Genomic DNA, 24,151 nt, shown 5'->3' with positions numbered 1-24,151 from the left:
CAGCTGATTACACTGATACACAATGTCATGTAATTGAGAAGGCTATGCTAGATTTTGAACCACCTTCACCTGGTTCCCAGACCCGCGTAAAAGCCCCAGTTGGCAAGAGCCCCCTCCAGTAGCAATGTCCAATGACTGAATTAGATGTGCAGTAGGTTAACAGACCTCTAAGAATTACAGCCTGTAAGAGGTGTACGCACAGAACAGGTGTAGTATTCTGTAAAAACTGTACTTACAGTGCACTACTAAATTATGAACTCCCACCACCACCACCACCACCACCAATACAGACACACAATGGCACTTAAAATAGAAATGTAAACATACAAGCCGTCACCTCACAACAATGGAAACTGACCCCTTGAAAACAGCAGAAGTCTTCACTTCCGCAAATAACGGAGAAGAGCAGAACATAATGTGCTGTGTAGTAACTGAAACAGGTGGTTGGGAGAAACTGAATGAGTCACAATGAGGTTCATACAGTACATGCGTTAGTGTTTGATTGAGGGCTTCTCATTTTTATCGGAGATTCACATCGGGAGGAAAGATACCTTAAATAGCATTACAAACGAACAGGCAGGTGCATTTTTTGTATTTAACGCAAGGTTTCTGCATCACCTGCCAAATCAGCAGGTGAAGTTATAAACCCCAAGATATAACTCCCAGACCAAAAAATATAAATCGCATTTACAGTAAAAAAAAAAAAAAAAGGCATTTCTAGCATACCAGCAGTTTAAGGTACAGTAATGTATAGAGATGACATTAAAAGAGAATACAAATAAATAAAATTAACTAACCTGACAGGACAGGGGAGAGCTCATTGTACCCCCCGAAAGAGGCATTGCGAATGAGTTTGCGCCCATCAGTCCGGGGCGAAAACACGGCCGTCACCCCGGCGCAGGTGGAGAACCTCCTGCGCAGCACGCCCTCTTCTTTCATCATAGAGGCGCCGTACCCTGGGCAAGTGTCCCTCAAACACAGAGGACTGAGGCTGCTGAGGCAAGCAGCGAGCTAGCAGGAGCTACTAGGAGCAGTGAGACTCACAGGCAAGCAAGAGCAGCGCTTAGTACAAACACGAACACATGCACTTTCTGTGTGTCTCTCTCTCTCGCTCTCTCTCTCTCTCTCTCTCTCTCTCAACTGGCCACTGGATCTCACACCGGCGAATCAGCAGGAAGTCTACTCCTCTTGCAAATTCTGGTTCCTCAAACAAACTGTTAAAAAACATCACATCACACTTAGCATTTTGCTGGGGCAGCAGCACAGCTACTCAAGACTTTTTTAATTCTGTATCTGCACAGATTCTTCAAAATACTCCTTTGCTGTAAATCCCCACTGTGTGAATAATGCACGTTTCCCTTCATTTCAGACCATGCACATGACAACTGGTTTTTGAAAGGCTCAGAGTAACAAAAAAGAAAAGAAAAGCAACATATTTTAATACATTATACTCCTCTGCCTACTTGTCTCTCAGCATCCTATAATACTTTCATGTTACCCTGACAATGACAGGATTGCAAAACTCTGCTACCTAAATACATCCTTGCAAACTCAGATCTTTTTCAGTGCTCAACTACCTGGGGAGACAACAGTGAGCTGAACTGGCTAACAATTCATTGGAGATTTCTGAAGCTGCAGCAACACAACCCAAAACGGCTACTGATAAACCCCTGAAACACACAGGCATTTCAAACACAGAGTTCTACTGATAAACCCCTGAAACACACAGGCATTTCAAACACAGGGTTCTACTGATAAACCCCTGAAACACACAGGCATTTCAAACACAGAGTTCTTTCTACTGATAAACCCCTGAGACACACAGGCATTTCAAACATAGAGTTCTTTCTACTGATAAACCCCTGAAACACACAGGCATTTCAAACAGAGTTCTACTGATACACCCCTGAGACACACAGGCATTTCAAACACAGAGTTCTTTCTACTGATAAACCCCTGAAACACACAGGCATTTCAAACACAGAGTTCTTTCTACTGATAAACCCCTGAAACACACAGGCATTTCAAACACAGAGTTCTACTGATACACCCCTGAGACACACAGGCATTTCAAAACACAAGGTTCTACTGATACACCCCTGAGACACACAGGCATTTCAAAACACAAGATTCTACTGATACACCCCTGAGACACACAGGCATTTCAAACACAGGGTTCTACTGATAAACCCCTGAAACGGACAGGCATTTCAAACACAGGTTTCTACTAATAAACCCCTGAAACAAACAGACATTTCAAACACAGGGTACTCCTGATAAACCCCTGAGACACACAGGTCTGGATTTAAAGAACCTGTCACAGATTTATTGGGTTTGTAGTTTTAAAGGAAATTGATTAGATATAATATAAAGCTATTTTTTCCCCCTTTGTAAAGTGTGATGTGTTCGGGGGTTGCAGTAGGATTCTTTCCTTTGAAAAGGCTGTTACATCTCTTCTGAAGATTAAGTCAATCTTCCTTTATGCTCAAAAGCCCCTAAAACTCTAAACGTTATTCACTTTTGACTTAAGCATTAGCACGGTGACAAGCACAGGGTTGCTAGGCAACCTCACAAACTTCCCAGTCTCCAAAGCTGCTCTGTGAGGGAGAATAGACCTCTAATTGGCTTCCTTTTCTTTGTTTGGAGCATATTAAATAGTTCGGGCAAAGAGAATACATGTATATACCATACCCTGTTGTGAATGTGTGTGTGTACTGATAGCCTATTTGGTTTTAAACAGGTTCCTCATAATGCCATTTAATCAGGTGTGCATGGAACTGGGCTTGTGCACGAACAGGACCTCATGTACAGCTCTTATTCAGCAGGTCTGCCTCACCTGACTGTAAACAAGTTTCCTTTACAGACTATTTGTGCCGTTGTTAATCTGATACCACAGCACTATTCTTAGAAAATGTACAGCATAAAGTAGCTTGGAATATAAACTTGTTTTATGGGGGAGAGGTTTTTTCAGTCATTATTTTAGCATTTTCATTCCTTCTAAAATGCAGGGCGTGTTTCCACGTGCAGCCAGGTAACATTAGGTTTCTGCAGTACGCCAGTCATGCCTCTGTTTTGTCTTAATGCTTCGCCCTGAAAGCCCAGGTAGATTTGCAAAACCTGATCCCTCGTTGTTTCAGGCACAAATAGCATTATCGCTTTTGCTCATCACGTAACATAACACTGCCAGGTTCATGCAATGAAGTGGGGAAGAGTATGAAAAAAGACTTATCCATTATACTACAGCATCACATTGATACACTGCTCTCCATCTGTCACCTGTGGGAATCCGACACTGCCTTCATTTCAGTGCTTCACACTGCACCAAAGTTCTTAATAACCCACCATTTCCAGAGCCACGCTTCTTCGTGGCCTTTCCTCAACTATCTCAGCCATTTCCCCCAGCAAACTGCAAAACAGCTACGTTTTAAAGAGGAAAGGAAACTACCCTTTCACCCTCGCTGAAAAAAATAAAACCTAACATACTTAAAATGACAAATAAATCAATGTATTATATAGACATAACGCTCACTACTAATACAGTAATGCGCTCCCCGGGAATTACCCGTGTCTTGGGCTTTAACTTGGGCCCAACAGATCTTTCTGCAGCTGCCCATAATTCTCTGTTATTCGCTTCCCTAACATTTTTAAATGAGGTCCACTGAACACAGCACAGCAGATAAACAGCACTGCTTCTGGATATGCCCCTATACCAGTATATACTTATTTCCCAACAAGATAGTGAAGGGATTTAAATCAGTTACAATAGCACTGTCTTCATGAAGTAACTTAGTGCAGAAATAGCTGATGTCCCATAATTCCCTCTGTGCTGGCTGCTGTTTCTTATACATACCGATCAGGAGCAATCATCTCAGCCTGCTGTCTATGGCAAAATCTGGCCTGTGTGGAAATTCTATGAACGATGAAAACATACAGTGCATGAATACCATAAAACTCCATACTTCTAAAGAGAATGTCAAATTCCTAAGAGGTTCAGCATGGCATATTTTAAGAACATGACCTCACGAACAGGAAGAAAATCAATACGCCCTTTCCTACTATTTACTGATGTATTTAACCAAGAGAAAGCCATCGAGACAGAACCCCTCATTCAGAACGCATGGCGTCTTCGAGTGTCTATATTCAGTCAATAGAGGAGGAATGATTCTTCAGTGAAAGGACTGTGGAAATGAACACGCACATAGGGTACAGTGTCTACATATGACAACTGCACTGTGCTTAGCATTAACTAATCCTTGCAGTCCATGTACTGTATGAGACATCTCCTCTTGTGTTGATTGTGTATGCATAGCACAATCCCCCTCATGTAACCTCTGCATGCAGTAAACATCAAGGACAGAGCCCAATGATATCCAAAGACACTAGAGATACCAAAATAGCCATGTGACCAAAATACCCCAAGGGCTTGATTCTTAGTTAGTTAAATTCCTAGTTGCATTTGTATCTAAAATATGATACGAACAGCGTTTCAGATTACATTTACAAGGAATTCTCAAACTCTTTTCTACGTTTCAATTTAGTCCAATGCAAAAAAAAAAATAAAAAATGCAAAAGGTATACAAATGTATTGTACTAAAGGTTGAATTGCGTTTGTTGTTTTACAGTTGGATATATCTATATCTATAGCTAATAGACCTTAAAATGGCATCCTTATCTACATGACTGGATTCGAATGGTTAAACTAACTGGGCTCCACCTCCACTCAATGGCCTCATCGCTCATGCCAGCTCTGACTAAAAGGCAATCAGTGTACAACCGAGTATTGATCTAGAAAGGAACTAGTCTTCCTTCTCAATCAATGCATGACTAATATTCTCTACTCCACCCCCACCCCAGTGGCGTTTCACTCAGTGACAGGCCACAAGCTGCCAGGATTCGAATTCACAACCCTCGCAGACCACACATCCCGTCAATGCCTCCGGGCCACTTGCCTGCACACAGGATTGGCCAAGGTCTCAGAGGGAAGTCATTTACTGTTATTTGTTGATCATCAGATCTTCCCCTGTCCTCTTCAGCATTTCAAATCACTTCAGCTGGAAAATCCAGATCCTTGTTACAGTAAACTACCTCCTGAAGCTGCGGTCTTCCCAAGCATGCAGAGTTCAGTTTAATTAAACAGGTACAGGCTGGTGGCACTCAACCACCATTGGGTTTAGCATCCCTTAGGTTAGCACACCCCCTCCTGCTCAGGACTTTGAGTTCTGATTATATTAAGTTTATCAAAATAAATGGCCCTAGTTTTATTCCCCTAAATAAACAGATATTATAATTAACTTTATTGGGATTTTTTATACAGTTGAATCTAACTATTTTACAGAACTGTAAAAAAATATAGTACTTATTTATAGTTATGGATTAACTACAACATTAGGGAAGCTATTAAAAGTTATGGTATTATACATTTCAACTTAATAGCTCTACATAATGTGTACTATATAATATGTACTATGACTATTTTAATGACGCTTTTCATTATACAAACAAGGCATGTCATTATCCCTTGTAAAGAGCATATACACAGTTTTTAACATGGAGCTGTTGGTAGATTAAATAATTAGTCCTGAAATCCTGCTAAGCAAGATCAACATAACCCAGTTTCTCTAGAGAACATGTGCCAGCTAAGGAAAGCCCGTGTCACGTCTCATCACAACTGGATGAACGATTTGTAAGATAATGGTATGAATGGAAAATACAAAGACTCAGCTTCACATTATTGTCACTTTCTGCCTAAATGTTACCAAGATACTGCTGCATGCAAGACTACTATTACCAAAACGCAACCAAAACAATCACCACATCAATACAACCAACTTGCCTCTCAATAAAACCGAGATCAATGGTCTGTTCCCATTATATGATTAATACTTCCATATGCTTCACAATACTGTGATATAAATAATCTGTGGTCCTCACACAAGGAAACATCCACAGTAAGTCAAATGGAGTACAGTACAGGATGTGATAAACTACAAGACCAGGACATTACTAAATCATATTTTATTTTTATGTTCAGCTGAAGCATTTAAAGCTCACTACATTTTCAGCGCCGTACTTGCCTTTTAGTGTAACCTGACAACAATCTCTAACAAAGGAGCATCACCAACAAAACAATGAACAACATCCCGCAACAACAAATCTTCCTGTAGAGACAATAAACTGCTTTAAACCTGCCACTCAGGACCCAAGACATTAGCACTGGCCTCGCTCCCTTAGCTTTTCCTTCACAGTCCAAACCAAGTGTACACTTCCTGCTACGAAGGGTTGAGATCCGCTTGTCTTTACTTGGGTTTCCTTGCCTTAGGCTTGCTCAACAGAGGCTTTCTCTCATAGAGCATCGGCTTAACAGGAAGTAGGTCAGCTGTGTCCAGATTGGGTGGAGTGAGATCCTGGTTTCTCCCTTCAGACAATCCTGCTTTACCTTAATCTGACACAGCATGACATGGCCCCCATCCCCCTTAACTGGATACTAAGCAGGCAGAGGAGTTTCAAGATGTTAAAATGAGCGTTCCTGAGAGGGGTATGGCAAATTGATAACACGTTCCAAGACGTACATCTTTACACACACACAATTACACAGCACTACAGTATTATGTGTGTGCTATACAATACCTTACAATATATAAATACACTCCTCAACGTTTACAGTATTTCCTGTTAAATATATATGTTAAGCAGAATTTCTTGTGCATATTGTCTGAAGTCGATATTAAAAAAAACAGCAGCTGCTGTACAATATGTATGGTTGTGTATGGTTAGTATGGGAGTTGTGACTGGGGCAAGGAAACCCAAGTAAAAGTCAATCACATCTCAATCCTTAGTAGCAGAGGGGGTACATCTGGTTTGAACTGTGAGGGAAAGCTAATGGAGCCATGGCGGTGCACTTGTCTTGTATAGGGTTAGGACTGGGGAGAGGGTTGGGACTCAGGTACCGGTAATAAAAGATTCCTTTGATGGCTAACACTGGCCAGCACATTCATGCCTAGGGCCTGCAACTGTTTGTATTAAATCAAACCCAGCCAAATACAAAAGACTGACTTAAACAAAGCTATCGGGTTTTCAAGTGTCCCAAATGGCACAAGAGAACAATACATTCACACATATAACACAAATGGCCTAATTATAAAACTGCAGCACACACAGTTAAACATGTCCCTTGCGTCTAAACCAGTAATCCTGCCTAGCTAACCTTACTGCTGTTTAAGAGCCTCACACATACGCTATTAAACTGATACACAAATCAGCTCATTATAATAGCTTCTGATAGATATTTGCAGCTAATAAAACCAGATTTTACTAGTGTATAATCTGAATGGGCAAATCTTTTGTTCCAGTTTCTGGAGTGTACTTGGGACAAACAAACAATTGAGATTTCAATATGAAAACAGTAATTAAATGTGCATTGTAATTGTTTCAACAAAGAAATGGACATTACAGTAGGCCCACTTGAATTTCAAATTGGATATCCAGAACAAGAGAGCCAATGCATCCAGCCCACAACTGGTTAACTCATAATGTTCGTCTTGCAGAACAGGGCTTTACAAACAAAAGGAACAATACAATCAAATTAGAGGGTGTTATGAAGAGGCAAGCAATTCATTCAACATCCCCCACAACGAATATTGTGGGAGGGGGAGGTATTGTCTATTTTCAGTTTTTGAGGCAATTATCTTTCTGCATAATGGCTCCTATAGTGTCAAGTGTAGCCTAGCAACATGTCACCCTCTCTGATACTGTAGCGATTAAAAAAAAAAAACTAAACAAACTGTAGTCTTGTTTCACAGCGACAAATGTTTTTCTTTTATTCACGAAAAGCATTATGTGTGGAGGCTCTTAACAATACTAACACCTCACATGAAGTGGTGGATTCAATGATTCAGGCGTGTTTTCCAAGGGGATGTTACTTTCTATGGCCAGGGTAGGTTCTGCCTGTGTCCTCTGAAGCCTGGATGTTTGGATGAACATAGAACATGAAACAAAATACACAGTTCACAAAGCAGTACTGTATTAATAATGAGATCTAGTTTTGTACGAGAAGGCAGTGTTGCCGGTCTTAATATAGCATCAAGACCCTCCATATTATGAATACCAGGAATTATAGACCAGTCTGAGGCACATGGCTGTATTAGCTGGTAATGATTTTTTTGTGTGGTTTACTCCTAAAGTCACTGCATATTTTTTTTAGATGAGAAGGTACTGTACGTCTTGTTTTCCAATCCCTTAAATTAGACATTTATTTGACAGAATTTTCATTTTTTGGCAGCACAGCATTATAGTCCTTTACAAAGGGAATTAATGTTGGTTTATTTCAAGCTTTTGAAAGGGCACATGGCCTGTTGTCTAAGTAGGAGTCCATCTCAGAAGTCCAAGTCAGCTTTATTTTATAATAAACTTACATGTTACTTCCATGTTCAACTGTATGTTTTATTTTATTGTACTGTATAGTATGTCATTGTACATTGCTTTTGAAATAAAATGGACAGAGATCAAAGTCTGTTTTGATTAATAAAATGTATATATTCCCAACTCTTAGGATTACTCTTAGGATTTTTAAGGGTGGTTTCACTTGTCAGTAGCACACTACCCTGTCATTTTAGATAGCTTCCTAGACGTAACATTTTCACTTTGACTTCCATTTATCCTACCACCAGATTAGATTTGGTTCAGTTTCCTGTGCAGCACGTATTAAGATCCTGCCTTAATTCCTAAGTGCACCAGGAGAGCGCAAAGATAAAGTGGTTCCTGTTGCACAGGAAGTGAATCTATTCTGTGGTGGCAGCATAAATGCCTGAAAGCCTGAAAAGTTTCTGTTTTGAAAACCTCTTTCCAGGGAACACACTACCGGCAGCATATATTAAAGGAACCTGAATAAGAGATCGTTCTGCAGCTTCATTTCTTCCCTGGCAACACACAGAACCCGTAGCAGCTGATTCAATTGATCATTTTACTCATGGCCGAATTAGGCAACTAATTACACAATAAATCATCTAACCAAATGTTAATTGATTATTCAGTTGTTCTTTACTTGAGCTAGTAAATATTTCATAATAATGGGGAACTGTCCTCCTTTACCTAAAAAAAAAAGAAAAGAAAAAAAAGAAAACCTGTTTTCCTGGAATTAAGACTTGAAATTGAACACTGTTTACTATAACTTATGTTTTTACATAAGCAGAGGACAATGAAATCACATATTTGAATACAAAAGCGTTCCAATGAATTTCACAATGCAAGGAGTGTTAAACACAAATAACAGGCACATTATTACTCGCAGACGAGGACTCTTCACTGTTAGTGGCTTGTTCTATAGAACTCAATGTCCTTGTTAACTGCTCACCCAAGAACAGCACTATAAAGTCTTAAATTGTGAATTCACTTCCTATAAAACACAGTCCACTGTCTTCTGTCATGCTACAGTAACCCCTTCTTATGGTACACAACTCAACCAGGCAACACCACACCGAACGGGCCTTCTCTGGATATGTTGTGAACAAACTCCTTCGTACCCTCCCTGGTAACCAACGCTAATCCCAGATATCAGGGGTCATCTGCAATCTCTTCTAATAGACACACACCCAGTCACACTGCTGCCTATGTGCTCTAAAAGATTGTCTTGTGAGTTCAAGCAAACATTACTTTACTGTAAAGACAACCATATAACACTGATTGCAGCATCCTCAAAAGGTCTGCTTACGCAGTTTTTAGTATTACTTCTTACAAAAAACATACATTATTAACCTATTATTTGCACATGATTTCCTGGCACATCACCCTTTATGATTAAATCTGAGCCCACAGACAGAATGGCTGACAATGTTAAGTGTAGAAAAAAGCAAACAAGTGTGCCTAGATTGCCCTGGAACTACAATGAAACAGCAAGTTCGGTTTAATGTCCTCTGAATATATTCATCATGAGATTAAATTCATCCTTTGCCCAAAGGTGCCCTCTAGTGGTAGATAAAAGGATAGCTGCATACTGGATTTTTAACTGAGCAGATTACATCAAGCAATAATGTTTCCTTCACAAGAGATGTGTCGTTATCAAATCTGGTCATCTTTGTGATTGCGCGCTTGGAATAAGAAGCTCCACCTCCTGTAGAGTAATGTGTGCCCTGATCCCAGAGTTAAACAGGGCGCTGGTGCTCCTTACCAATGCTGCAGCTGACCCCCGGGCTCAGTGCGCTGGGCTGTAGTAGCTCTTTAGTCTGGATAGGATGCCCTTCTTTCCCCTGGCGATGGCTCATCTTTCCAGGAGTCACAGGCTGAGCTTCATCACTGGTCATTAAGGCAGCTGGAAAACAAGAGGTCATGTGATTACAGACAATTCCCACAGCCAACTGCAGCTCCGCTAGGACAGGACAAATATCAATGAGCACTTAACAGCAAAAAAACAATACTAAACAGCTCCTTTTAAGAACAATAAGAAAGTTTACAAACGAGACGAGGCCATTCAGCCCATCTTGCTCGTTTGGTTGTTAGTATCTTATTGATCCCAGAATCTCATCAAGCAGCTTCTTGAAGGATCCCAGGGTGTCAGCTTCAACAACATTACTGGGGAGTTGGTTCCAGACCCTCACAATTCTCTGTGTAAAAAAGTGCCTCCTATTTTCTGTTCTGAATGCCCCTTTATCTAATCTCCATTTATGACCCCTGGTCCTTGTTTCTTTTTTCAGGTCAAAAAAATCCCCTGGGTCCACACTGTCAATAACTTTTAGGATTTTGAATGTTTGAATCAGATTGCCGCGTAGTCTTCTTTGTTCAAGACTGAATAGATTCAATTCTTTTAGCCTGTCTGCATACGACATGCCTTCTAAACCCGGGATAATTCTGGTTGCTCTTCTTTGCACTCTTTCTAGAGCAGCAATATCCTTTTTGTAACGAGGTGACCAGAACTGAACACAATATTCTAGGAAGAAAAAAAAAAAAAAAACAGGCACTATGTTTTACTTTGTATTTATTTCAAATGTTGATGGATTTTCATTTAAAATATTAATCTTAAGTGGGTTACAATGCACCAAGACATGATACACTTATTAATTAAATAAATAAATAATAATAAAAGGGTGAAAAATCAATGCTACATAAAGGTTTACGGTTAAACTACTATGCTGGTAATTTGTGCTGATTCAGTGCTTGTGAAATGTACTGGTAGCCTGAAGTCTTCTAAAGTATCCATGCAACAGGTACTGTTTAGCAGCTAGTACTGCCTATGCAAGGCACTCACACACCAGGCACACCCCAACCCTGCACACAAGAGCCAAGATGGTAGTTTAGTTTCCATGAGTGTCAGACAAAACCAGTGACTTCCTTCACCCTGACTCACCCAACAGACTTTTCTTTTTATACTGGGGTGCTGGTAACATACCGAGAACTTAAGGAATTCAAATATTACAAAACGCATCCAGAACATTCCTTGCACTCATAATCATTAGCCTCATATAACTACTGTGTGTGCAGAAAGATAGCAGAGATTTGTGTAACTGTGATAATAAGGGCACTCCTGAGATGAGGAGCATTATGACATTAAGACTAAGCCTTTAAAGTCTACAGTACATATCCCAGCCAGGGATGGAAACACATTAGGATTATGAAAAAAGTCTCAACACATGGAATATGAATCACAGGCTAGCTTTTTAAAAACTGGTTCTCAAAACAGTACCGTGCAAAACTAGGTCTGCACGCATGACCTATGATGACTGACCAATGCAATTCAGAGAATGTAAGTAAAGTGAGAAAATCCCCTTAGTCAGCAATGTGCAGTATGCAGATGTATGTGGATCACATGACCTTTCCACAGTAAGCCATGTGAGGGTTGAATGCAACTTGAACAAACAGGATAAATATCTCAGTGACTTCATAAGGGACATGGCTGCATTGTGTCCATCAAGACAGTCTTCCGAGTGTTTCTGGAGCGCCAACGTTCACAGAAATCTACCACCTGAAAGCACAAGCCTTTCCAGTCGCAAATGGGTCATGACAGCGCAAGCCTGCAGATGGGGACAAGCAAAAAAAAACATACCACAGTTGCTACGCATTGTGGGCTACTTAAACCATTGTCTAGTTTTTCAGACAGTGAGTGTATATTCACAGCTTATCCACTGCTAATTGAGGCAGCTGTGCTTATTGACAATTACCACAACCTGCTCACAACAGAGCAAATGTCAATGTGTATTTACTGCGTCACTCCCCTGCTGAAAAACACAGACTTCTGCATCCAGAACACCACCTGCTCTACGCAGAGACATGGCCAAATACTGCCCTCTGCTGGTGAGAAAGAGCCACTTGCTGCCTTTCATAGTACATTTATTTTTATAATATTTCCTTAAATCATTTCTTTTTGAGATGTGTTTAGTTACACAGTGGTGTTATCATTGGTCCGATTGAGGTTTTGGTTTGTTTGTCTGCTAACTTTAGAAGACAAAGCACAGTACACTCATTACAGTGTGGAGTAGTGGTGCAGCAGTGTGGAGTAGTGGTTAGGGCTCTGGACTCTTGACTGGAAGGTCAATCCCTGGTAGGGGACACTGCTGTTGTACCCTTGAGCAAGGTACTTTACCTAGATTGCTCCAGTAAAAACCCAACTGTATAAATGGGTAATTATATGTAAAAATAATGTGATATCTTGTAACAATTGTAAGTCGCCCTGGATAAGGGCGTCTGCTAAGAAATAAATAATAATAATAATAATAATAATAATAATAATAATAATTACGGGTAGATACCATGCAGTATCAGTTTCAGGTGCTGGTCAATGTCTCTTTAAAGCAGGGCTAAATTCACAGAAATTAGGTTAATGTACCGAAACGATCTGCAAGCAACCATACTTAGCCGCTGGTCTCCGCAAAGCCCGATAACTGTTGTATGTATTACCGTAATGCCTAGTTACCAGCAGCTATCTCATGGCTTTTCATTTCTCTTATCTCAACAGGCTATTCACAGGCCCCAAGCTTGCCACTTTCATTAACTGGGTGATGAAAAACAGAAGTGGGCACAAGAGAATCTCAATGGAAACAGGGAGCCAGCTAAGCCAGTCTGAGCTAGGCCCTGGTCTATGAATGCAGGATGAATAGACAGTGCTGTAAACTAGTGTCTAATGGGATGGGTAGTTTTCAGCACATGACACCACATTCAGTTCTGTACAAATGTGGGTAGCAGTATAAACTATGGCTCAAAAAATAGTTATGCAATCATGATAACTATTCCATCTTTAACCTCATCATTGAAGAAGACTCATGTGAATATCCCCTGCTTTCCATATTTTGGGCCATATTCACAAATGCATTTGTTTTTGCTTTGCAGTCAGTCATACACCCCTGTGTCTAAAAAAAAAAAAAAAAGGTCATCAAATGTAGCTCATAGCTCAAACACTAACCAGGACCTTTGTGAATATGGTCCAATGCATGTTTGTATCGTGTGACAGTGGTTCTCACTCTGCAAGTTTGCTTCCAGCCACAAGGCCGCAGGCCCTTGGACAGGTTTCAATTGACCTTTATCTGCTCAGACATGTTAATACAACACTTATTTTTAGACTGTGAAGAGTTCTCAGTCCTAGGATTTTCGTGGTCTATTATTTTTTTTTTTAGAGCATTTGCAATACAGTAAACAGACAATATAGACCTGAAATGCGATGGAACAAAAAGAGCTAGCCAGAGAGAACTAGGTATGCATCTCGTTTTCTTAGATTTTGTACAGCAGCTATAATAAACAGATCCACAGTTAAATAGCACAGTTAAATCTGTAGCAATTTCACCAAGGTTTCAAAAAACGGTTCTCTAATTAGCAGAACAACATTCATAAAGTAACAGACAAACTAACGTTAATAAACTAACTGTCAAACTAAATTAATACAGCACCCCTACACATGGTAAATGCAGCAGCAGCTCTAGATTAATTATGAATACCTGTACAGGAGCAATATTCAAGACATGCACAATATTATTTAACAGAATGGTGAAGCAGCTCACCAGAACGGGAAACACTTTTTTTTCAGCTCGGAACAATTTCTAACTTTTTGGAGCAAGATAGAGAAACGGCGCGGTTCGCAGTTTGTTTACGTGCCATTTTATAGCGATGAGATGCAGTTGTAAAAATCAGAATAGAAAATGAGGCAAAGACATGACGGCAGTTCTGGAAAGATTTAATAAACCAATCAGTGTGCCTCAAGACACTCTCACGATGACAAGTCACATTTGAAAAATCCGTTTCACCACAAGGATGTTCTTTTAGGTGAAGTATTCTCTTAGGAGGTGTTTCTATAGCTGGAGACTACTACCTTATTTTGACCTGTTCTTACATATACATTTTCTTTTTTCTCTATTTTCACAATTCCAAGTTTGAAGTTTTTAGTTTTCTCTCTCTATTCACCCCGTGTTACAGATAACCTTCACCTGAAGTTTTTTTTATATTTTTTTAAAGCCTTTGTTGATACACTTGTACAATAAGCATTAGTTTGATTGAGAAAGCAGAGCCACAATAAAACAGGCAGGCTCAAAGATCCCTGCTGTTTCAAGCCATTAACACTAAACGAAAACAGGAGGGAAAAGGTTGGTGTGATGTGACAATGAGGTGATGCAGGGTTAGGCTACTGTATATGCTTCTGACTGCAGATTCTGATTTCTGAGGGATATTTCTTAATAAAAATATATAAATTCAAAACATGATGTCTCAAACATGTCAACTAATCTTGTAAAAAAAAAATTAAAAACAAAACCAGGAAAGTACAGCATAAAAACAACATGTCAATTGATTTGAACAGCCAATGATCAAATCATTCCATGCAACCTAAAGCAATAGTGTAGTACCAGGATGCAGCACCTTATCTAGTGTTGAACCTGAAATATTTGCATGCACTAATTTCAACCTGAGCTCATTCAAACCCAGGGAAGAACCTGTGCGTTGAGCTTATTTTAGAAATGAGCTCAGCACGCCTCTGTTGAAAGACGACCACAGCTGAGTGGAACAATGCAGTGAGGTGGACACCAGTGACTCATTTAACAGGAGAGGAACGATACACAAGTAATCTCTACAAGGTGGAAACAGAATACATCCAGATCATGCACTGTGCACAGAACAGAGACGCAGGGAAGGGATTTCCCACACTATTAGTACTGGATGGCAAAGCTGGTACAGACCACTAGTTATAGAGCAGGTTACACAAAGCTCAGTCTTTGACCTTTAGTGAAATGTTTTGCTTGCTTTCTATTTTCTTTGCTGTTTAATGCTAAAGGGAAGGTCAGTCACTTACTTGATGTTCCAAGGTGGTCTTTGATCTCTCCATGTTGCTGTTTGTGTTTTTTTTGGTGGGGTGGATAAATGCAAAGCAGACGCAGATCCAGCCCGTGTAGAGATATAGATTGGGAAGCAGCAGCAGCAGCAGCAGAGGAGGAAACGGGAGGGAGAGACAACAGCACAATGCAATGCGTTAGTAAAGTACATGAACAGTACCAGGAAAGGTGTGCAAACAAACACGGATTCCAGGTCACAGCAAAACGGGTCACATGTTGGCTTGTTGTTATGCTAAACACAGACTGGGATTAGAAAAGATAAGCAAAGAAGCAAAAATTGTGTTTTTATTCCAGCTTATTCAGTTCTGCCACACCTGCCTGAGCAATGTTTTGTACTGCAAACATTACACCGTACAAAATCTGCTATGCAAGAATCACCAAGCTATTCACAGGCTTCTATGGTAATGTTAAAGCACTGCCAAATGCTGTGTTGCTTTCATAATAAACTCATTTTCAATGTACAGTCCTGATGTGTTTCACAAATTCACTTTACATAACAAGACAGTGATTTCTGCCTTCAAATCTTTTTTTTTTTTCTTCAAAAGATTCAAGACCTTCAAAACCGCTCATTTTATGTCATTTTGAAAAGCTGAAAAGGAAAGTTCTCTAGTGCTACAGTACACTGCCCTGCTCAGACTCATTCTCGAAAACCAGGCACAACGAACGCTTTGCTGGGAAAAGGGGATTTTATGAAAATAAAAAATTCATACAATAGCTGAGTTTGCCCTAGAGCCTCATGAGTGTATTTGTATTTTGACATGTTGGAGCAGCACCACACAGAGCCGCTGTGCTGTGGACTGATTGGACTGTTGTTGCTGCTCATGATTGTCCAGCACAAGTAATCAGTCCCATCAACCCACTGAAGTCCAGAGAAAACAGCAGTATAAACAGAGACAACAATCATGCTACAGAACCTCCGAATACAATAAACATGCATCAATTGAAAACAGCAGTCCTAAATAATGACTTTAATATACAAAACAAAACGTGGAAATGTGTTATCTGTGGAAATATACCATTTTAAAAAAGTGGAAAAATACCATTAACAGCAATCATGATACATTTAGTCACAGTACTGCAGCTCCAGCTCCATGTTAAAAATAAGCTGCTTTGTGCTGCAGACACAATGCTAAACAGTATAGGCACCAATAACTTAAATAAAAACAGCATTTGTTCATATTTACTTTAAAACTCAAATGTTTACGTATTGTATACCACATTACTTCTGTTCATGAGAAACAATACAGAATGGAAACCAAGCTTCTAATTATGACTCATTTTAAAAGGCAGTAGCTGCAGAATAAGCATCAAATTAACCCGAATACTTACATAAACGGAGCCAGGCATAGTTAAAGGCATACTAACACACTGTCATGCCTGTCTTCCTTGCTGTCTCATTTCACCAGCAGCACAGAATGCTTTTGTTTACTAAACATTTCTCCTCGCTGCAGTTGTATTCCAGCTCACAGGCTTGGCCAGGTATGCTCCCGATATCCAGGTCAGTCGTATGTACAGCTCAGTCACCCAGCTGCCATCCATCCAGCTTCATACATCAAAGAAGCATGCTGTCATCCTGCAGAGTGCTGTGGGTGGCAGTGTGTTCAGAGCAATGTAACCTTTCAGTGGTAGCCTGCTGAGCAGAAAGTTCCGGAACTCGACTGAAGAGATGTCCCAGTGACACTGCTGTGAAGTACTGTAGTAAACTGAACTGGTTATTAACAAACCCATACGCTTACAGTACAAGAACGCAGTGTGTCTGTCAAGATGTATTGCTAGGGAAGGGGGAGCTCACCATAGTCTCATTTGTATTTGTTTTACAACACATACTGTACATACTGCACTGTACACTAGATATGCCAGTACTTGTTTAGCATGTTTCACTTTTTTTTTTCTGGAAAGACTGAAATATACCACAGCTACTCTAATGTCGCTTCCCTTTTTTGTTGTGGTTAGCTTGCTTTCCATATATCTTCAGTTACATACAGTAACTTACATTTTTCTGGCCAATAAAATCAATCTGGCTTTGGTTGCTGTATATTTTGTAAACTTTTATGTAACTCAAGTTTGAAAAGCTTAAAAAAAAAATCTCTCTCAGATATGCAAGCAAATGCAGAAACATTAAGAATAAAGACAAACTGAAAAATGAAATACACACACACACACACACACACAAATACTGTTAGGATAATTAAATGTAAAACAATGTAAATTACAACATTATGAGAGCGATATGACCAAATAACTTTGCAGTACTTCTGTGGTTTACAAGGGCATAAAGCACCCAAAAACATTATTGGGCAATAATAGCACTCAAATGACATCACTGTCTGCATTCCCTTTTCAAAATAAAGGAACATGCCTCTGCAAACGACTGACAGCAAAAAGAGAGACTTCAAGAGCAAGCACAAAAATCAACAAACCAACACTTTTAAAAACAAACCGTACTGTGCATGCAAATTGAAATCTACAGCACTGTGTTAACTGGTAGAGTCGGATTGCCCTGCCAATTCTCACACCGGCCAACTGAGAAAAAAACTGCTCTCTTCTCATGGCTTGATAGTGCTGTTGGGTTAATTGATATGCCTGTACTGAATCACTTGTTCTGGCAGGGAAGAACAACACATGAAAAATAGCCTATTAACCCAATATTAGCAGCTCTGGAGCTCCCTCTCGCTGGGTACCATAAACCAATATGTCTATTTCCTCCCCGTGTAAATAACTACATTCAGTTAGTTTTTATCAATCCATTTCCACTGAGGAAGTTATTTGTTTATTTACTAAATATTATTCAGTTACCTAAAATGTGTTCATCTTAAAACCTCACAACTCTGATTTAGTGATTACACTTGCCTACTGAGAAAATGGTTGAAACAGCTCAATGCACAAACACACAATGAAACTACCAACTATAAAAACAGAGTGAAGAGTTTTTGAAAGCTCAATGCAACACTTCAGAATGCTTGAGAGGCACAGAAACACACAATTAGAATAGTCGAAATCACACAAAGTACAGTACTCTTTCTAAAAGCTGCACTGGCTACTGCAGTCTCTAACACACTTACCTACAGACGAGTTATTCAGAAAAGGCATGTGCAGGCAATGCAATGCAGGTAGGATCCAAACTCCCCCCCTGCAAGCTACCTTTAGTTCTGTTTTCTTTCGTGGGATCTTTAGACAAGATCAATACCAGAAGCAGACGCTGTTCTTCAAAATCCAGGCTTTCTAATCTTCTTACTCGCAGCAGCACTTGCTGAATTGCACTCCAAGACTGCTTCTGGCTTTTCCACTTTCATCAAGCAGATTAAAGGAATGTCAACAGCGCAGAACAATTACAAAAAACACAATCTTATCCCCTCCCCTCACCATTCAGGCACAGAGATAAAGTAAGAGATTACTAGCGATACTTCAGGGCAAAACGCAGAATAACCAAACAAGGCATCCAGGAGAGCATTAAAATATCAAAAAGTAATAAAAGCCATTATATTGCTCAGAACGCAGGCAGAGACAGTATAGCAGCAGGGGCGTGGCCGTGGCCCCTGTGTGTGTGTGCCTCACAGTGGCAGGGGGGCGTGGCCCGAGTGTGCCTTTATTTTACAGGGAGACGTTACAATATGTAACATGTTAAAGTAGAAAAATATCCCAGGAGTAAAGAATAAGCTGTGTAGGACTTACTTTACTAAATAAATACATTTAAACAATCATGTCTAGTAACTAGAAAAAATATGAAGATATGTAGAAGTAACCAGTAAAGATCAGTGACTAACAAAGTTGTGCCAAGACACCATAGTCACATGACTTCCACATGCACAGTGGTTCCAGCCATTACACAGAATAGCTCACTTCATAATATCGGGCCTAAGTCACAAATACAGTGGGACTACCTCGCTGAATTAATTACCGAATACACCTAGTCAATTAATCAGCATTGTTTCAATCGCATGGGATTGAGAATAGGTCTGGCGTTTCATGGGGATCCATTCCTGGAAAGTCATGTTATGATGTAAGAAGGTTCATGTATTCATGATAAAATTCATTTTCTTTGAAAGAACAGTTATATTTATAGTATATGGGTAAACAAAGTGTGGGGGGGGGGGGGGGGGGCGTGGTAGTCATAGCCTTGACGAAGCTTAATAAATAGACCTACAGTATAAAACACTGGTAGGATAACACACATAACAGCACACAAGGTTATCCATATTCAATATTCAAACATGCAGCTAACCTCTTGTAACACACAAACGCTTCTGTCAATATTGCACACATGCTGCAGCTGCCAATAAACTGGGCTCTGACTGTCATGCTGAACTCCACAATGAGCATGTGCGTTAACAATCTGGAATCTACCATGCTCTCTCCCTCCTCCTCAGCCAAGAACCTTGGAGTTGTATCCTACTCCCAGCACATCTCCACTCTAGCACGCACCTGCCGATTCTTCCTGAGCAACATATGAAGAATCTGACCCTTCCTCACCAACTACTCCACGCAACTCCTCGTCCAGGCCCTGGTACTCTACTGCCTAGACAACTGCAACTCCTTCCTGGTGGGCCTCCCTGCGTCCGCCACCTGTCTGCTCCAGCTTATCCAGACCTCCGCTGCTCGCCTGGTGTTCTCTCTGCCTCGTTTATCCCACGCTACTCCACTGCTCCGCTCACTCCACTGGCTCCCGATCACCGCTCACATCCAGTTCAAGACTCTTGTACTAGCCTACAGATGCCTTGACCAGACTGCACCCAGCTACCTCCAGACCCTCATCTCTCCCTACACCCCCACCTGACCTCTCCACTCCGCCTGCAGTAGAAGACTGGCTGTACCTCCTCTACGCTCTCCTGCCTCCAGAGCCCACTCCTTCTCCACCCTCGTCCCGCAGTGGTGGAACGACCTTCCTACGGATGTCAGGACTGCCCAGTCCCTGACCACCTTCCGGCGCCTTCTCAAGTCACACCTCTTCACACAAAACCTGTAAAACTCAACTCTTCCCTTCTGGACAATATAGCACTCTGCCTTTAATGCACTTTAACTTGCACTAATCTGCTCCCTATTTTACTGTATTTAATCCTGCACTTAACCCAATCTGTAGTATCTTGTATTTCACTTGCACTCGTATCTAACCCTGATGTAACTATCAACACTGTTATCTGCTCTTGAACTGCCCCGATATCAAATCGTCCTGTGTTTTGTATTTGCTCTTATTAGGACTGAAGTCATTGTATTTTGTATCTTGCTCTTACTTGTACTGTAATTCTTGATATGTATTTTTTTGTATACAACTGTAAGTTACCCTGGGTAAGGGCGTCTGCTAAGAAATAAATAATAACAATAATAATGTTGCAGTTTGTTTTAATACACTTTCCTAACTTTGTAAAGGCTCTCAAGACAGTGCACAATACAGCCAGCATCCCGTGCTATCATGCTGGTCCGCACCCATTCGCGGTCCTGCCTGCTTCCTTTGCTTCTTTCCAGTTTGTGCTGCGCAATACTGCTCCCCTGAAGCTCCAGTGTGGGCAGGTGAATGACACACAGGTTCAAGATTCTCAGAAAGGGCCCTCCACCCCACAGAGCTGGGGGGCTCAGATACCAGCAGACCAGCATGGAGTGGAGTGCAGGCTGCTCTACAGTGTAATTACAGTCTGTAAGAGATTTTAAAACCTTCGTTTAATACAGTGTAATAAATCACTCTGTACTTTTTGTAGAAAGCTAGCGGAAGTCTATTTGCCACATACTGATTATTTTGAAAAACCTTCAGGAGATGAATGACCTCAAAGTCAGTGTTTCTGATGGAAGATGAAAGAGAGACTGGGCAACAAAAAAGCGGATTAATATGTGAACGTGAAAGCAAGCACGACAATACAGTACAAAGAAAGGCATTGTATTTTGTGAGATGTATTAAATTACAGATAATACATTCTAACCAGGTTTAAAAAACACAAATAGTAGACTTTTATTTTTATTCCAAAAAAGCAGAATGCTCCTTATTCAGCGAAAGTAGTGTCGCAAGTAACGCTGAATCAGCTAGGCTGGTCAGTAAAATATTGACTCCTTTTGCATGGAGGATCTCGGTAGCTACAGCTGTTGGTTCATCAATTGAATCAGATTCAGTTGTATTGTGTCTGCCAACTGATGAACAGTAATTGGATACCAGAAAATATGAATAACAGTGAGTTTTGGCCTCCTTCAGTGTTCTGGATGGAAGGCGTACCTCACAAAGTGACTCTGTGCGAACAAAAGGAAATATATAGAAATAATATTTACAGCTAAACGTGTCCAAGTATCTTATAGGAATGAAGTCAGGCCATGGAAATCCACACCTGTGATGGAGAAACATTGGATCAAGGATCTTCTTGTGGAAACAACTAAGAGCGAAACCTGGTACAGAAGCTGAATCCTGCTGAGAACATATGGATATGCTGAATATGTACTAGGCAATTTCAAATATGGAATGTATTATAAAATGAAGTGTCAAAGATATTAGGAAGGATAAAGAAAGAGTATCCTTGCACCACTAGTAGGTGGCTCTCTTGCTCCATGAAATAGGTCAGTCTACATATGGTTCTAATTAAACATTTAGCAATCTGAGAATTCTTAAAATATATATATAATGAACGATTTACCACTTGTATATCTTATCTCCAGAAAGCATGACGCTTGATAAAAAGCACCATTCCGGCTAAAAGTGAACGTTAATAACACTGACAAATTTATGTTTTCCAAAAACAAGATAAGAAAAGAATTCTATACAACAATAAATTAACATTAAAACTGAACAGCCAAGGTCTTGAGAAAAAATCCTGTCTCTGCTGGATTTTGTATGAACAAAGAGAAGGGTCATACTGGCCTATATTTGGATTTAAATCCTAAGAGGGATTCACCAAAATAATATTATAGCAATTGATAAACAGAGTTAATTAATTGAAAGATTATCTTATAATGAAACAGGTTCAGTGCAAATTGACACTGTTTATAGTTCATAACAGTTATTTCATAAGATTAATAATATATTTTAAGTATTTGCTATAATGAGAAAACATATTATTTAAAACTGACAAGTATTATTGCTTGTTCACGACTTTGCTGTAATGATAAGAAGATTAAAACCTGGAGCAGTATTCGATTTACTTAAATGGGAAAATGGTACAAGTTTATTCTTCTTTCTATTGAACAATAAGACTTCTAGACATTATGATATCCATTGAAGTATAGAAGTTAAAAGGTGTTGTGTTATGTTTTTGTGTTAAGTTTGTAATAATATACTATAATGTACCTTGTTATTAATCCACTATACTATTGTCTAATGATGTTAGATGGATTCCTTATAATGTGGTGATTTGAAACTGCTGCAGTGAAACCAGGGCCTCTCTTCTTATCTAGAAAGAAGGAATGTCCTTGGGTTCCACTTCAGCAGAGCTGCAAGCCTCATAGAGATGGAGTGGTAAGGTTTATGGAATTAGTGGTTTAGCACAGATAAGAATATATCTTGAAATAATATGCAAAAATTATGGCTTAACACACCTTTATAGGTCATAAATCTAAAAAGTGTTTGCACAGACTCTGACCTTGGAAAAAACAAGAGACTGTGGAAACTGCCAGCAGTAACATATTCCCAGAGAGGTACAGGTCAGAGCCTGGTCAGTGCATCTCTTAAGGGATAAATAATTGTAATGAAAACTATTACCACTTAAACTTAGTGAAACTAAATGACTTGAATATTGTATGAGACAAACTTTTGTCAAATACTCTGTTAGACAATGGTATATGGAATCAAAACTGACTCATTAACAAAATGATGAAACAATATGAAGTTAAAAGAAACACATACCTTTAATTTAGCATAATATAATCACTTAGAAGATGATGTCACATATTAAGAACATCTCTCATATATAACACATATAAAATTAGTGTTTTGCATGCAGTAGTGTTTTTATATTATAAACCAAGATCCTGGGAACCTTGGTTCACTTAACGTTTCAGATAAAGGAGGGGCTCGGAGGAAAGCAAATGAATGAGATCATAAGAGTTGAAACAAATGTGAAGTTTTGAATTTATTGAAGTCCATGACACCTATTAATTCTGAAAAGTTAGTCCGGATCTTTTGAAAACTATTATTTGTAAAATGGATAAGAACTGTCCCACCTGATTAATGATTGGATTTAATTGAGGCGTCCCATGTATTCCAATGAGACGAAAAACCTATTTAACTCCAGAGTAATTTCAATGGAGTACCACACTCATCCCAGACAGGGTAAGGTGGTCCATCTTCTGCAAACCAAACACACAATTGAACTGATTTAACTCAGTTTAATTTGCCTGGTGAAGACAGTCATATCCTTTTACGATCTATATTAAAGGGTAAGCATTAATCAATTATTATTTTATCTCACATGTATTGCATGTATTGCTATAAGGGACTCACGCTATGTTTAGAAGATAGGAGAACATTTGTTGAATGTGCTGAGAAGAGGCTACTGGGTGTATTTAGTGTCGTGGTCGTGGCCAGGCCTGCCGGCTGCACGAATACATAAAGATGTATTAAAGTGTTAACGTTAATATCTGTTAAGACACTGGACTGCCCAGAACGTCTGTCAGCTGGGGATATGAAGTAGCCTGTAGCTACTCAATCCAATATTTAACTGTTAATAAACCGAAGGAGTACTGATCATACTCTGATTCGTAAAAACACTTTAGATACATGAGTCTGTCAATTTCTTGGGTACTATATTGGTCATCCGAATATACTGCGGGTCCAGAGCACGAACGATATCCCACTAGGAGTAATAACATCTCTGTACTCCTAACGTCTCCCCTGAGATAAGAGTGTGTGCTGAGCAAATAAAAAGAGTACATAAAGAAATCTGAAC

At 39.8% G+C, this 24,151-nt stretch overlaps 1 protein-coding gene across 9 annotated transcripts in view; it reads right to left on the bottom strand.

Moving 5' to 3' along the window:
* LOC117414818 (oxysterol-binding protein-related protein 8-like) overlaps window positions 1-24,151 on the bottom strand; it is a 96,802-nt gene that overhangs the window by 36,649 nt on the left and 36,002 nt on the right. For 3 of the 9 annotated variants that reach the window (XM_034024625.3, XM_034024624.3, XM_034024628.3), the window contains 2 exons: window positions 15,257-15,293; window positions 10,163-10,303 (listed from right to left, as the gene is read on the bottom strand). In XM_034024625.3, coding sequence (XP_033880516.3) covers window positions 10,163-10,303; window positions 15,257-15,293 — 178 coding nt within the window. Of the gene's footprint in view, window positions 1-797; window positions 4,489-10,162; window positions 10,304-15,256; window positions 15,294-16,625; window positions 16,860-18,358; window positions 18,768-24,151 lie in introns of those variants that run through there. The other 6 variants (XM_034024629.3, XM_034921845.2, XM_034024626.3 and 3 more) reach the window with 5 other exon arrangements.

The sequence above is a fragment of the Acipenser ruthenus genome, chromosome 7 (assembly GCF_902713425.1).
Source record: "Acipenser ruthenus chromosome 7, fAciRut3.2 maternal haplotype, whole genome shotgun sequence".
Lineage (NCBI taxonomy): Eukaryota > Metazoa > Chordata > Actinopteri > Acipenseriformes > Acipenseridae > Acipenser > Acipenser ruthenus.
The sequence above is the reverse complement of the archived record's forward strand: the minus strand, read 5'-3'. Positions and strand labels throughout refer to the sequence as shown.